Raw genomic sequence first — 17,119 nt, forward strand, 5'->3', positions numbered from 1 at the left:
AGGATGTATCAGTAAATAAGGGGAGGGAGAAAACAAAGACTCAACTGCATGAAGAATCAACCAAGAAAAGCACCTTAAAAGCACTAATGTCCATCACCCTTTTATAGAAGTTCTATTGAAAAGTTAAAACTTGACTTTTGAAAAATTTAATTTAAAGTTCATAAAACACAATGCCGAGCAATTGTTCATATAGGACGAAATGTGAAACCAAACGTTCAATGAAAAGCAGAGAACAAATTAAAATAAACTATCGCACCTCCTATTCTGCTGGTTTTTGACTATAACAAGGGTGCAAGAAAGTTCAAACTTACGGCGTACACTGCAAGATGCCCTGCTCCAGCAACTAATCCGGCCCATCATGTTGTTTTAGTCATGTCCTAATAAAGTTGATCAAAACTGTATATTTATATGCTAACATTTTTAATTCATTGTATATTTCTTTAAATAATTAAACGTGCAAACACATTAAACATTGTTCTTCACAAATCTACATTAGGATACCTTTCAGAGCTGATACTTATATTTCCAAAATATTCATCCTTGATAAGTGCAATGAATTCAAAAAGCCTAAATGTGAATTTTTATAAAGCCAGATTTATATAGTAACTACAACTAGATCACATGACTTTATACAATCACCTTTATAATTGCACTGTTGGGCCAGAATCTTCCCAACCCTGGTTTGGAGGGGGGCCTGCTGTCAAATGCCCTGATTGACAGCGGGTCGGGAACCCGCTCTGAACCCACCTCCATGTCAGTTTCCCAACTGTCGGGTCTGCGCGCGGACCCAACACCAAGCAGCGGGTCACTTCATTAAGGAATGAACAGGTAGTTGAGTGCTATTTGAGAGGATTCAAACCAAGCATTTACAATTTTGCCAACTTTTTGACGGGTTTGCCATCCTTTGGCCAGGTAAGTGGAGTTGGTTTCTCAGTGACTATTGCTTTGGAAAGTTGACAGCTGCAGATGTGGTATAAAAGCTACCATTTCACAGCTGTTCACTTTCCAATGTCACAAGCTGAAGCCTTCAGGATTTGGAAGAAACTTTTGAACTGTACACAAGTTGGAAGTGTTTGCAGTGAATTGTCTGTTCACTGTCACCTCCTTGGAGCAACCTCTCTCACCATTGACAGATCGCTTCTGTAATTTTAGACTCACCTGCCAACTATTCCAGCAGCATCGTAGCCCTTGTCAAAATCTTACCTTGGACCTCAGACTCCAACCACGATCAGCCCCAACACCAACACCACCTGGCACACCATCATCATAGGCAGTCCCTCGGTATCGAGGAATACTTGCTTCCACTCCTGAAGTGAGTTTTTTGGTGTCTGAACAGTCCAATGCGAGAGTCACAGACTCTGTCATAGGTGGGACAGATAGTCGTTGAGGGAAGGGGTGGGTGGGACTGGTTCGCCGCACGCTCTTTCCGCTGACTGCGCTTGATTTCTGCATGCTCTCGGCGTTGAGACTCGAGGTGCTCAGCGTCCTCTCGGATGCACTTCCTCCACTTAGGGCGGTCTTGGGCCAGGGACTCCCAGGTGTCAATGGGGATGTTGCACTTTATCAGGGAGGTGTTGAGGGTGCCCTTGTAGTGTTTCCGCTGCCCACCTTTGGCTCATTTGCCATGAAGGAGCTCCGAGTAGAGCACTTGCTTTGTGAGTCTCGTATCTGGCATGCGGATTATGTGGCCTGCCCAGCGGAGCTGATCGAGTGCTTCAATGCTGGGGATGTTAGCCTGAGTGAGAATGCTGATGTTGGTACGCCTGTCCTCCCAGGGGATTTGTAAGATCTTGCGGAGGCATCGTTGGTGATATTTCTCCAACAACTTGAGGTGTTTACTGTACATGGTCCATGTCTCTGAGCCATGCAGGAGGGAGGGTATTACTACAGCCCTGTAGACCATGAGCTTGGTAGCAGTTTGGAGGGCCTGGTCTTCAAACACTCTTTTCCTCAGGTGACCGAAGGCTGCACTGGTGCACTGGAGGCGGTGTTGGATCTCGCCGTCGATGCCTGCTCTTGTTGGTAGTCTGACTGCGGCAACTACAGAGGAATCTCCCTGCTATCAGCCACTGGGAAAGTCGTCGCTAGAGTCCTCCTCAACCGTCTTCTTCCCGTGGCTGACGAGCTCCTCCCAGAGTCACAGTGCTGAATTCGTCCCCTACGGGGCACAACGGACATGATTTTTGTAGCGCGACAGCTACAGGAAAAATTCAGAGAACGGCGGCAGCCCTTATACATGGTCTTCTTCGACCTTACAAAAGCCTTTGACACTGTCAACTGCGAGTGTCTATTGAGTGACCTCCTCCATTTCGGATGCTCCCAAAAGTTCGTCACCATCCTCCGTCTGCTCCAGGACAACATGCAGGGCTTGATCCTTACCAATGGATCCATCACAGACCCAATTCACATCCAGACCGGGGTCAAACAGGGCTGTGTCATCGCCCCAACCCTCTTCTCAATCTTTCTCGCTGCCATGTGTTGTGTTCCTAAAACAGATGAGACTGCACACAGGGAGATTAAAGTAACAGTGACCTCAGTCTTTAATAAGACACTCCAGAGTGAGGAACAGGCCTTAGGGGCCGGCTTATAAACAGTGCTCCCAAGGGATGCTGGGATCCCTTGGGATTTCAGGGGATGCGCTCCCTGGTGGCGGAACATGGGAGTGCATGCTTTACAGATACACAACGTCACTTCCCCCCAAAGTCAAAGTGAAAACTATTTACAAGGTGAGGCAGTCGGGAGCCTTTCTTTCCCTGGTGGACCGCCTCGGTACAAATGTCTGTTCTTATGTGTTGGCTGTGCCCTCGCTGGGCTGGCGTGTTGTTGGCTCTGCAGAGCTGCTGGGTGAGCCTGGCCTTGCTGGGCTGTTGGGCGTGATGGGTTTGATTTCCTGGTCCGGGGTGGTGTCGTTGATCCTTTGGGTGTGTGTTGTGGGCTCGAAAAAGATGGTGTCTGCTGTCGATTGTTCAGGGCAGTCTGTGAAACGCAGTCTCGTTTTGTCCAGGTGCTTTCTGCAAATTTGTCCATTGTTGAGTTTGACTACAAACACCCTACTCCCTTCTTTAGCTATCACCATGCCCGCGATCTACTTGAGACCATGTCCATAGTTTAGCACATACACAGGGTCATTCAGATCAATTTCTCGTGACACACTGGCACGACCATTGTTAAATTTTTAAAAATGAGATTCCAGACCAGATCTTGCATCCAACCTGCTCACTTCTGGTTTTGCTGGAGACGGGGTGGGGGGTGCATGAGCAACCCACTCTCAGGGGGTGTTACCTCAATTTAAATATTGGAATGAGGCTGGGAGCCTCTTTTTTCATCCATCCATTTTGTGTTTAACTGCCTGTGGACGGTTTTCAAACAATTCGTGAAACCCGCCAATTAGACAGAGGTGGGAACTTCTGCATCCAGGAGGTAAGTGGCTTTATACCTACCTTCTGGATCCAGGGCCCTGACCAAATCCCACCCCCTGTGATCCGAGGACCCCAAACAGGCCTCTGATCGCATTCCCAGGCCTCACCCCACCCCCCCATACCCACCGGCTTTCCCCCTCCCATCCTTAAGACTTCCCCACCCTCCCTCAATGATAATGATGAGGATGGCCATGATACACTGGTGGATGGCCCCGATCTTCTCTCCTCCCGCCAATCCCAGAACCCCCGCCGCGATCCCCAACCCCTGCCGAACCACTCCCCCTCCACCGCCCCCCCCGATCCCCGACCTCTGCCAATCCACTCTCCCCCCCCCCAGAACCCCAACCTCAAGCAATCCTCCCTCAACCCCACCCCGATCCCTGAATCATGCCGAAACTGACCACCACCCGATCCCTGACCCATGCCGATCCTCTCCCCTCCTCCTCATGATCCCTGACCCCTGCCAATTCTCTCCCCCTCCTCATGATCCCTGACCCCTGCCGATCCTCTCCCCCTCCTCCCCATGATCCCTGACCCCTGCCGATTCTCTCCCCCTCCTCCCCTGATCCCTGACCCCTGCCAATCCTCTCCCCCTTCTCCCCATGATCCCTGACCCCTGCCGATTCTCTCCCACTCCTCGTCCTGATCCCTGACCCCTGCCAATTCTCTCACACTCCTCCCCCTGATCCTTGACCCCTGAGATCCTCTCACCCTCCTCATGATCCCTGATCCCTGCTGATCCTCTCCCCCTCCTCCCCATGATCCCTGACCCCTGCCAATCCTCTCCCCCTCCTCCCCATGATCCTCTCCCCATCCCCCCCCTGATCCCTGACCCCTGCCGATCCTCTCCCCCTCCTCCCCACGATCCTCTCCCCATCCTCCCCCTGCTCCCTGACCCCTGCCGATCCTCTCCCCATCCTCCCCCTGCTCCCTGACCCCTGCCGATCCTCTCCCCCTCCTCCCCCTGCTCCCTGACTCCTGCCGATTCTCTCCCCCTCCTCCACCTGATCCCTGACCCCTGCCGATCCTCTCCCCCTCCTCCCCCTGCTCCCTGACTCCTGCCGATTCTCTCCCCCTCCTCCACCTGATCCCTGACCCCTGCCGATCCTCTCCCCGTCCTCCCCCTGCTCCCTGACCCCTGCCGATCCTCTCCCCCTCCTCCCCCTGCTCCCTGACTCCTGCCGATTCTCTCCCCCTCCTCCACCTGATCCCTGACCCCTGCCGATCCTCTCCCCCTCCTCCCCATGATCCCTGACTCCTGCCGATTCTCTCCCCCTCCTCCACCTGATCCCTGACCCCTGCCGATCCTCTCCCCCTCCTCCACCTGATCTCTGACTCCTGCCGATTCTCTCCCCCTCCTCCACCTGATCCCTGACCCCTGCCGATTCTCTCACACTCCTCGCCATGATCCCTGACTCCTGCCGATCCTCTCCCCCTCCTACACCTGATCCCTGACCCCTGCCGATTCTCTCCCCTCCACCCCCTGATCCCTGACCCCTGCCAATCCTCTCACACTCCTCGCCATGATCCCTGACTCCTGCCGATCCTCTCCCCCTCCACCCCCTGATCCCTGACCCCTGCCGATTCTCTCACACTCCTCGCCATGATCCCTGACCCCTGCCAATCCTCTCCCCCTCCCACCCCCTGATCCCTGACCCCTGCCGATTCTCTCACACTCCTCGCCATGATCCCTGACTCCTGCCAATCCTCTCCCCCTCCACCCCCTGATCCCTGACCCCTGCCGATTCTCTCCCCCTCCTCCTCACAATCCCTGACCCCTGCTGATCCTCTCTCCCTCCTCCACCGTGATCCCCGACCCCGGCCAATCCTCTCTCTCCCTCCCAATCTCCAACCCCATATGATCCCCTCTCCTACCCCCCCCCAATCCACTATCCCAGACAATCCTCTCTACCCTCCCGATCCCTGACCCCAGACGATCCTCTCTCTGCCATCCCCCACTTCCGATCCCCGAATCTGGCTGATTGCCGATTCTCCTCCTGTGATTCCTTCCTCCGGACCGGCCCCTCGTTTCTGAGGCCTACCCGTCTGCAGCCAGCCAGCCAGCCTCTCAAACTCGCATTCAAATCAGGCCCTGCCGTTAAAGTCGGCAGCGCCTACGGGAAACTCAGCCTCCTGGGTTTCCCGCTCGCCTCAGAGCCCCACCCCCAATCGCCTCCCTTGAGAAAATTCCAGCGGTGGTGTCTGAGTAAGTCCATATAAAGTCAAGTGTGGGATATCAGTGACACTGGACATAAATCTTTTAGATTTGGAAAGGTGGAATTCAAAGAAAGATAAATCTTCAATTTGGTCATTTGGAATACTTTAGCAGTGAAAATAACTAACTTCCCTAACCTTGATCTTCATAAGTAGAATTCATGATACTCAAATTATTTTCATATATTCTGTATTCTTCGAAGGGCTATAATAGGCTACCTATGACTTTGTGACCAAAATTGCATTGGGCCTTCAGTTGCGTTCTGACAGATGCTTCATACCACCACAGACTAGTTATTTGCACTTTATTCGTGTGTAAATACAACTCTGTACTCTATTTGTCTTTTTCTTAACTACAGTTAATCAACCTTTTGACAGTTTGATAGATTTATTTATAAGGGCAATCTCTTTCCTGACTAGTATGTTGTATAACTGCTCCAGCTCATGCATACTTCTTTTTCTTTGGTTCGTTGCTGCCTTATTAATTATTTTGCATTTATGGATATTCAAATTCATCTGCCACCTATTGGTCCAGTTACACCTGAATCTATTTGCAATGTTCTGCACTATTTGCAATGCTTGCTATTTAAGTATCAACTGCACTATCAAAGATTTTGTTATTACCTTGTTCAAATTATTAATATATAGATCAAAAATAACTGCTCGGCCATTCAATAAGATCATGGCTGATCTTTGACCTCAATTTCACTTTCACACCCAATACTCATATCCCTTGATTCCTCTTGAGTCCAAACATCTATCTATCACAGCCTTCAATATACTAAACGACTGAGCATCCACAGCACTTTGGGGCAGAATTCCTCCTCAGCTCAGTCTTAAAAGACTGGCCCCTTATCCTGAGCCTATGCCTCCTAGTTCTAGACTCTCCAGCCATGGAAAACAATTTCTCAGCATTTATTCTAAGGCCAATCTCTGGAGTACTTCATTTGTAAATGATTTCCACGTGGAATAGATTCCATTTACGGTTTCCCTATGTTTCTTGTTTGAGGCTAAGCATCTATTTTGCACTATATTTTACCCGCTATTCTAGCTCGTTATCTTAACTACTAATCACTTATGTGGAATCATAAATGAAAGTCACTGATTTCTGCTAGCTGCACTAGCCCTATATGAAAACAACGCCGATCAGTCTCAGCTAGGGTCTGTGGGACGTAAACCCACATCACAAAACTGCCTAAAATTCAGCACAAATTGACGCTAACCTTTGCAGTCTCACTCTGAGAAGTTACAAAAATGGCTGATGAGGGAACCACTGGAGAAAGCCGTACTGTTTCAGTAAAGGGGTTTCTTCAGAGGTTGGCCTGAAACAAATTGTTGGAACAGGATAAAGGGAGCTTTACTTCGTATCTGGCTCCACTATTCCTGACCTGACTGTGAGTGTTTAATGAAATCCTGGCTGAGAAAGGTGAAGAATCTTCAGACACCAGCATTGACACTCCATGGCCTTACTGAATATAAATATTCAGTCAAAGTATACGTTTAAACAGCACAACATATAGGAAAATCAGTATGAGGGAAGGTGAGGTTCAGCAGAATTGAACATGTTAACAATAATGTGTGAATGGGTACAACAATGACCTGCCAATTTGTTCCTCAGAAGTACTTACTTTCTTGGCTACTGGTTGTGGTTTCCTTTAGATGGTATTAATGATAAATTTACTTGTCTTTGCTGGTCCCTGGTCATATTTTTAGCATACTGTTAAAGTCTTTTGACAGCAAATACCCCTGTACCATAGAGCAGACCATAAAAAATAAACAACGAGAAGCCCCACAGAGTATTGACGTAAATCCCTCCAGAATGGTTAATTCGCACCCGGGTATTATTGAAGGGGGAATTATTCTGTATGTGAATACATGAAGCAGGGCTTATATGGCAAAGTCACAAACTCTTTAGTTTGTTTTTTAAAAACATTTTCAGCTTCAAACATGCAATGGGAGTAGAGAAAAAATAACTCAGAAACGCAATTGCTTTGATGAAAAAAGTACTTTTATTTAATTTGCTTTGAAACATACATAAGCGGCTCAGATACATGGTAAGAAACATGGTTTGTGGAAATAACTGATGTTTACAGAGCAAATTGCTCTACACATTTGGTACTCCATTGAGATGGAAGGTATCACAATTGTACATTAAAATGAAACGCCTTGTGTGTACCTTATGAAGGTAGATTGAGTAGACTGGGTCTTTACTCGTTGGAGTTCAGAAGGATGAGGGATGATCTTATAGAAACATTTAAAATAATGAAAGGGATAGACAAGATGGAGGCAGAGAGGTTGTTTCCACTGGTCAGGGAGACAACAACTAGGGGGCACAGACTCAAAATACGAGGGAGCCAATTTAAAACCGAGTTGAGAAGGAATTTCTTCTCCCAGAGGGTTCTGAATCTGTGGAATTCTCTGCCCAAGGAAGCAGTTGAGGCTAGCTCATTGAATGTATTCAAATCACAGATAGATAGATTTTTAACCAATAAGGGAATTAAGGGTTATGGGGAGCGGGCGGGTAAGTGGAGCTGAGTCCACGGCCAGATCAGCCATGATCTTTTTGAATGGCGGAGCAGGCTCGAGGGGCTAGATGGCCTACTCCTGTTCCTAATTCTTATGTTCTTATGTATTGATCTGCACACGAGCATTGATGAAATTGACACTATCGCTCCAACTCACCAATTTCCAGACCCATTTGTTTGAGAATCTTGCAAACGCCCCTGTTTTGAGTAAGAGCACCGGGGCTTTAATGGTGAACTGCAGACAGGTTTGATCATCGGCACTGCAATGCCTGGCTCCTGTTTAGAATTGTGTGTGGATTGAAGGGGCTGCTGCTACAGAGGAGTTGGGCTGTGTACTTTCAGGCCAGTGCTGCTCTCCGTCGGTGTTGACCCAGACCCAAAGCTGCTGATTCTGTTCCCGGCGCCGGCGAAAACATAGGAGGACAGGAGGCGAGTCCTCCGCCTAAAATTCCGGTCCAGAAACGCGTAAATGATTGGGTTGACGCAGCTGTTAACGAACGCCAGGCAAGACGCAATGGCCAGACCGCGGTAGACTGTTGTCCAGCAAGAGAGGCTGACGTTGTGGAATTGCAAGTACAGGTCGATAGTTTTGAAGATGTTAAAGGGCAACCAGGATAGAATGAAAGCCGACACGATGGTGAAGACGATCTTGCAGGAGTTTTCCCTTCTCTGGATCGTTCTTTGGCTATGGCCGTAATGCTCCCCTAGCCTGACAAGGATAGAGCAGTAGCAGAACAGAATGATGAAAACAGGCAGGACAAATGTCAGGCAGATAGCAGTCAGACTGAAACCTCGGTAAAAGAGAGAGCTCTTGTCCTCCCTGCATTGGTCAAGTGTTTTGAAGTAGCCAGCAGGTATGGCCAGAAGCAGAGATGAGACCCAGATCACCAAACTGATGATCATGGCATATTTCTGGGTTCTGATGTGCTTGAAGTCCAGCAGCTTAACGATGGCTAGATATCGGTCTATACTCATACAGGTAAGGAAGAAGATGCTGGAATACCTGTTGACAGCAATGATGTAGCTGCTGATTTTGCAGAACTCACTGCCGAAGATCCACTGGTGGTTGTTGCTGGCCGAGGCTGCCCAGAAAGGCAAGGTGAATACAAAAATCAGGTCTGCAAAAGCCAAGTTGATCACAAAGGTGTCCACCAGTCTCCTCCTCCTCCTCTCTTTGAAGACCATTACTAAGATGACAAACGCATTACCCAAAGACCCAGTGATGAAGATCAGGCAGTAGAGAACTGAGATAGAAATGTTAACAAAAGGGAGGTTCTCATAAGAACAGACTTCCCCATTTGTGTCATCGTAATAGTCAGGATCTTCAGAATAGGAAGAATAGACAACATACGAATCGGTATAGTTCTGCTGCTCATTGATCTCAGTGGACATTTCGGTTCAACTTGTTGCAAATTTGCTCTTGCTTCAACTTAAATCTGAAAAATCAGTGAAAGAAGAGGTGCAGATATTTCCTTTTCTTCAACAACAATGTGACACGGTTGTGGTTCAAAGATTTGAAGATGTGCAATTTGTTCAGAGAAATAATGACAGGCCAAGACAGCGAGTCAAGATAGATCTGAAAGCCTCAATGTCGCCTTTTTAAGGTGGTTTCAATCTAACTGATCTGATGCTGTTTCCGATGCCAACGCGCCAGTCAGAGTAGTCACTGGTTTGGTGGTACAGGATGTATCAGTAAATAAGGGGAGGGAGAAAACAAAGACTCAACTGCATGAAGAATCAACCAAGAAAAACACCTTAAAAGCACTAATGTCCATCACCCTTTTATAGAAGTTCTATTGAAAAGTTAAAACTTGACTTTTGAAAAATTGATTTAAAGTTCATAAAACACAATGCCGAGCAATTGTTCATATAGGACAAAATGTGAAACCAAACGTTCAATGAAAAGCAGAGAACAAATTAAAATAAACTATCGCACCTCGGTGTCTCCTATTTTGCAGGTTTTTGACTCTAAAACCGTCCATGCAATGGCCATCTATGGGTGCCAACTGACCTACTAAGTCCCCAATATGGCAGGCAGGAAACATGATAATGACGCACACCATTATTAATGCACACATCATCCAGCAGGTTCAGGACATTATGAGATACGCTGTGAGTTCCAAATCTCCAGAACTTGCTGATCGATTTACGCCGCTCTGCAATTTGCTTTGCACAAGCGATATCTCGCCTTTGGCCTTCCCGTTAATTTTAAGAACTTGCTGAATTTGCACATTAATTGCCCATTAACCTCACCGCAGAAAGTTAAGACTGGAAGTTAACAGCGTAAGTACCTTTTTAATGGCCTGATAATTGTTAATGCAATGCCAGTCAACCTCTATGGCCCAGAAAGGGAACAATTTAAACTTCTATTTTATTCCTGCATGTGGTAAATTGTTGTTAGAGATTTTAAAAATGTCAAATTTTAAATTACATTTTTTTTTTACTTTGCCTGCATGTCTCTATTTCCTCTCGTTCTTGTACTGATCTTTCTTCCTTCACTTTATTTATCTTTCTGTACTTGATTTGACTGATTCGCCCACTCAAATTCACGATCATTACTGTTTCTTTTTCGATCCTTAAATCTCATTGGTTAAGGAAACACACTGTCCACTAAGATCCTAGATGCCCCAGTGCTCTCACTGCACTGTTATCAGCTTGTATTTTTAGCAAGTTACGGCGCAAAAATATTTTGAGCTGAAGGGTGCAGGAAAAGTCTAACTATCGGCGTACACCGCAAGATGTCCTGCTCCAGCAAAATCCGGCCCATCACGTTTTAGTCATGTCCTAATAAAGTTGATCAAAATTGTATATTTATATGCTAACATTTTTAATTCATTGTATATTTTTTTAGATAATCAAACGTGCAAATACATTAAACATTGTTCTTCACAAATGTACATTAGGATACCTTTCAGAGCTGATACTTATTTTTCCAAAACATTAATCCTTGATAAGTGCAATGAATTCAAAAAGCCTAAATGTCAATTTTTATAAAATCAGATTTATATAGTAACTACAACTAGATCACATGGCTTTATACAACCACCGTTATGATTGCACTGTTGGGCCAGAATCTTCCCAACCTTGGTTTGGAGGGGGTCCTGTTGTCAAATGCCCTGATTGACAGTGGGTCGAGATCTCGCTCTGAACCCACCTCCATGTCAGTTTCCCAACTGTCGGGTCTGCGCGCGGACCCAACACCAAGCAGCGGGTCACTTCATTAAGGTACTTAACAGGTCGTTTAGTGTTATTTGAGAGGATTAAAAGCAGACATTTATAAATTTAGCAACTTTTTGACGGGTTTGTCGTCGTTTGGGGAACACGCTAGGTAAGTGGAGTCTGCTTCTAAGTGACTATTGCTTTGGAAAGTTGACAGCTGCAGATGTGGTATAAAAGCTACCATGTCACAGCTGTTCACTTTCCAATGTCACAAGCTGAAGCCTTCAGGATTTGCAAGAAACTTTTGAACTGTACACAAGTTGGAAGTGTTTGCAGTGAACTGTCTATTCACTGTCACCTCCTTGGAGCAACCTCTCTCACCATTGACAGATCGCTTCTGTAATTTTAACCTCACCTGCCATCTATTCCAGCAGCATCGTAGCCCTTGACAAAATCTTACCTTGGACCTCAGACTCCAACCACGATCAGCCCCAACACCAACACCACCTGGCACACCATCATCATAGGCAGTCCCTCGGTATCGAGGAATACTTGCTTCCACTCCTGAAGTGAGTTTTTTGGTGTCTGAACAGTCCAATACGAGAGCCACAGACTCTGTCACAGGTGGGACAGATAGGGATTGAGGGAAGGGGTGGGTGGGACTGGTTCGCCGCACGCTCTTCCCGCTGACTGCACTTGATTTCTGCATGTTCTCGGCGTTGAGATTCGAGGTGCTCAGCGCCCTCTCGGATGCACTTCCTCCACTTAGGGCGGTCTTGGGCCTGGGACTCCCTGGTCTCAATGGGAATGTTGCACTTTATCAGGGAGGCATTGAGGGTGTCCTTGTAGCGTTTCCGCTGCCCATCTTTGGCTCGTTCGCCATGAAGGAGCTCCGAGTAGAGCACTTGCTTTGGGAGTCTCGTATCTGGCATGCGGAGTATGTGGCCTGCCCAGCGGAGCTGATCGAGTGCGGTCAGCGCTTCAATGCTGGGGATGTTAGCCTGAGTGAGGTTGCTGATGTTGGTGTGCCTGTCCTTCCAGGGGATTTGTAGGATCTTGCGGAGACATCGTTGGTGATATTTCTCCAGCAACTTGAGGTGTCTACTGTACATGGTCCATGTCTCTGAGCCTTACAGGCGGGCAGGTATTACTGCAGCCCTGTAGACCATGAGGTTTGTGGCAGTTTGGAGGGCCTGGTCTTCAAACACTCTTTTCCTCCGGCGACCGAAGGCTGCAGTGGCACACTGGAGGCCATGTTGGGTCTCGTCGTCGATGCGTGCTCTTGTTGATAGGAGGCTCCCGTCGATGCCTGCTTGTGTTGATAGTCTGACTGTGGCAACTACAGAGGAATCTCCCTGCTATCAGCCACTGGGAAAGTTGTTGCTAGAGTCCTCCTCAACCGTCTTCTTCCCTTGGCCGAGGAGCTCCTCCCGGAGTCACAGGGCGGATTTCGTCCCCTACGAGGCACAACGGACATGATTTTTGCAGCGCGACAGCTACAGGAAAAATGCAGAGAACAGCGCCAGCCCTTATACATGGCGGCCTTCGACCTTACAAAGGCCTTTGACATTGTCAACCGCGACGGTCTATGGAGCGTCCTCCTCCGTTTCAGATGCCCCCAAAAGTTCATCACCATCCTCCGCCTGCTCCACGACGACATGCAGGCCGTGATCCTTTCCAACAGATCCATCACAGACCCAATTCACGTCCGGACCGGGGTCAAACAGGGCTGCGTCATCGCCCCAACACTCTTCTCAATCTTTCTCGCCGCTATGCTCCACCTCACAGTCAACAAGCTCCCCGCTGGAATCGAACTAAACTACAAAACCAGTGGGAAACTGTTCAACCTGCGCTCTCTTCAGGCCAGATCCAAGACCACCCCAACCTCTGTCGTTGAGCTACAGCACGCGGAAGACGCCTCCGTCTACGCACTTACAGAGGCCGCACTCCAGGGCATAGTTGACGTTTTTACTGAGGCGTACGAAAGCATGGGTCTTACGCTAAACATCAACAAGACAAAGGTCCTCCACCAGCCTGTCCTCACTGTACAGCACTGCCCCCCCAGTCATCAAGATCCACGGCGTGGCCCTGGACACCATGGACCACTTCCCATATCTCGGGAGCCTCCTATCAACTGGCACACCAGCATCACCAACAACAACACCAACTTTCTCTGCAATCACCTGATGCTACACAGGACATAGGGCATCAGCACCCGAGCACATTGCTGCCCGGGAGGCCAGAGGCGGCCTCACCATGGCTACATTTACTTCACTCGACGCTGTGCCTCCTGGCTGCCGCATGATGCGTCAGGTTGGCACAACCTCACATCAGCACAATAAACCATCCCTGCAATGCCCAAGCCTTTCCTTTCACACGCTTCACCTTTCACCACATCCCACTAATCCACTTCCAAAGGTGCACACAAATCTGTCCAAGAACACAAAATGTTCAAAATAACGATTTAAATGTTTGGCAAAACATTAGCAGAAAGCCTACATGAACATTGGCTAAAACACCCAAGTGCCCTTGTGTGTTGTTAGTTGGTATGATTGGATAAGGATGAGGTTAAGGGTGAGTGTGAGGGGTGGCTAGTGAGATGGGGAAGTGATAATGTAGATAGAGAGAGAGATAGGGATGGGTGGAGGTGTAAGGTCAGTTGGTGTGAGTAAGGATATACAGGAGTAGGGTAGGGATTGCAGAGTGATGGGGATGTGATGAGTGGCACAGCAGGATGAGGTTGAGTGTGGCTTTGCAGTAACTTTTCGTGATCTACTGAGATCATTGAAAGGTTTGTGCCACTGCAGCAAGGTCCTCCTGACAACATCCCTGCTTGTATCCTCCTGTGCAATGTGCACCCAAGCTCCATTGGTCTGCTGGGGAGGTCACTTCCACCCATTGGAAGGGAAGATAACTTCCCTGCATGCTGCGACTCCCTCCATAAACATCTGGAGGGAGTCATGGGAGAGCCTGGGTGCAGCCGTGTACCTTTTTGCAGTGCTTGTCAGTGTTTGCAGCTCCTCAATGCTACAGGGCACTTTCAGAAGAACTGTCAGAAAAAAGTTAGCCATGGTCCCTTTAAGGAAACCGGCTGATGACGCGTCATCAAATGATGTCACCACACCGTCTTCCTGTCAATTGGCCGGGAACCCCGCAGGGCAGGCTTAACAAGCCCCATCAACGGAAGATTGTGTTGTGAGGGCGGGCTGGTGCTTGGGTCTCATTTCCCACACACCATCGATGCCGCCCACACCCAACTCGCACCCGTTGGCGAAATCGCGGCTTCGAAGTGGACTAGTATTTATTTAGTTTGATATAACAATAACAACAACAACTTGTATTTATATAGTGCCTTTAACATAGTGAAACGTCCCAAGGCGCTTCAAGGAGTATTTTGCAATAAAATTTGACACCGAGCCGCATAAGTAGAAATTAGCGCAGGTGACTAAAAGCTTGGTCAAAGAGGTAGCTAATAAGGAGTGTCTTGAAGGAGGAAAGAGAGCTAGAGAGGCATAGAGGTTTAGGCATGGAGTTCCAGAGGTTGGGGCCTGGGCAACAGAAGACATGGCCACCAATTGTTGAGCGATTACAATCAGGAATGCTCAAGAGGACAGAATTACAGGAGCGCAGACATCTCGGGGGGTTGTGGGGCTGGACAAGATTACAGAGATAGGGAGAAGATAATAAGGATGAGAATTCTGAAATTAAGGCGTTGCTTAACCGGAAGCCAATGTAGGTCAGCGAGCACAGGGGTGATGAATACGAGTTAGGATACGGGCAGCCGAGTTTTGGATCACCTCTAGCTTATGTAAGGTAGAATGTGGGAGGCTAGTCAAGTCTAGAGGTAACAAAAGCATGGATGAGTGCTTCAGTAGAGGATGAGCTGAGGCAAGGGTGGAGACAGGCGATTTTACGGAGATGGAAATAGGCGGTCTTGGTTATGCTGTGGATATGTAGTTGAAAGCTCATTTCAGGGTCAAATAGTAGTGAGGCAGAGCTGGGTGTCATCAGTGTACATGTAGAAACTGACACTATTTGTTTTCAGATGATGTCGCCAAGGGGCAACATGTAGATGAAAAATAGGAGGGGACCAAGGATAGAACCTTGGTGGACACCAGAGGTAACGATGCGGGGCGGGAAGAAAAGCCATTGCAGGTGATTTTCTGGCTACGATTTTGGTTCAGTGGCAGTCGTGGTAACCGGATTGGAGGGATTCAAACATGGAATTGCGGGAAAGCTGGGCACGGATTTGGGAGGCGAGCTCACGTTTAAGGATTTTGGAGAAGAAAGGGAGGTTTGAGATGAGGCAGTAGTTTGCAGGAATGGAGGGATCAAGAGTTGTTTTTTTGAGGAGAGAGGTGATGATAGCAGAATTGAGAGAGAGGGGGATAGTATCTGAGGAGAGAGAACCGTTAACAATGTCAGCTAACATGGAGGCCAGAAAAGGAAGTAGGGTGGTCAGCAGTTTGGTGAGCATAGGGTCAAGGGAATAGTAAGTGGATCTCATGGATAGAATGAGTTCGGAAAGGTCATGAGGGGAGATTGGAGAGAAACTGGAGAAAGATGTGAGGTCAGGACTAGGGCAGGGGGGATTCTTAGAGAAAGTTTGGCCCAGTGGGCTCGGGAAAGGATGGGAAGAGGCAGAGGCAGCCGAACGGCTTGTCTCAATCTTAGAGATAAAGAAGTCCATGAGCTCCTCACACTTATTGTCGGAGGTGAAGGTAGAGACTGGGGAGAGGGGTTTAAAAAGATGGTTAACAGTGGAGAATAGAAGCCAGGGTTTATCTTTACATTCCAGAATGATTCTGGAATAGTGAGCAATTCTGGCAGACGAGAGCAGAGGAGGTTAAGGAGAGTGTTCAAAATTATGAGGAGTTTTGTCAGCGTAAAAAAGGAGAAACTGTTTGCACTGGCAGGAGGGTCAGTAACCAGAGGATACTGATTTAAGATAATTGGCAAAAGAACCAGAGGGCAGATGAGGAGAATTTTTTTTAATGCAGCATGATGTTATGATGCGGACTGCACTGCCTGAACAGGTGGTGGAAACAGATTCAATAGTAATATTTTCAAAAGGGAATTAAATGGGCTGAAAATTGCGGTTGATGCTTCCTTTGGAATGCCTCTCACCCCCAAAAAATCTACGAAAGTACCTGGTGGTCCCAGAGGAACATAGGATTCCGGTCTGAGGCCTTCATTCACTGTGCAGCGTACAGGAAGATGTCTTCCATGTACATAAATCTAGATTGGAATCACGTGGGCCTGGACCACCAATCCCTATCTAGTATTCTCATTGATGATTGCTGTGGAGGCTGGGTCATTGAATATATTTAAGGTGGAGATAGATTTTTGAGCGATAGGAGAGTAAAGGGTTATGGGGAGCGGGTGGGGAAGTGGAGCTGAGTCCAAGATCAGATCAGCCATGGTCTTATCAAATGGAGGAGTAGGCTCAAGAGGCCAAATTACCTACCCCTGCTCCTATTTCTTATGATAATAATGGGAGCTCTGTTTGTACGAGCTCCCAGTACTATCTATAAGAATACCACCCCCCCACCCCCAAAACAAGAAACACAGCACCACAAATTAAAAAAAACACCTCACATATTTAAAATTAATTGAAATTAAATGTAAATTAAATGTTTTAGAAAAAAAAATATTTTGGGGAATTTTCATGTAATGTGTTGTATTAGGGTTCAAAATAAACTTACCTTAATGGACAGGGTTTTTAAATATAAAAATGAATGATTAAATTGAATTTTTCTTTGTTTTAAAAATGTTATGCTGGTATAAGTAAGCCAAACGCCT

General features: G+C 47.6%; 1 protein-coding gene across 1 annotated transcript; it reads right to left on the reverse strand.

Moving 5' to 3' along the window:
* Positions 1-8,387: 8,387 nt before the first annotated feature.
* LOC139228240 (probable G-protein coupled receptor 25) lies at positions 8,388-9,550 on the reverse strand. Its single transcript, XM_070859420.1, has one exon. The coding sequence runs from the start codon at positions 9,548-9,550 to the stop codon at positions 8,471-8,473; it is 1,080 nt and encodes a 359-aa protein (XP_070715521.1). The 3' UTR covers positions 8,388-8,470.
* Between the last annotated feature and the right edge of the window lie 7,569 nt (positions 9,551-17,119).

The sequence above is a fragment of the Pristiophorus japonicus genome, chromosome 17, assembly GCF_044704955.1.
Source record: "Pristiophorus japonicus isolate sPriJap1 chromosome 17, sPriJap1.hap1, whole genome shotgun sequence".
In the NCBI taxonomy this organism is placed as follows: domain Eukaryota; kingdom Metazoa; phylum Chordata; class Chondrichthyes; family Pristiophoridae; genus Pristiophorus; species Pristiophorus japonicus.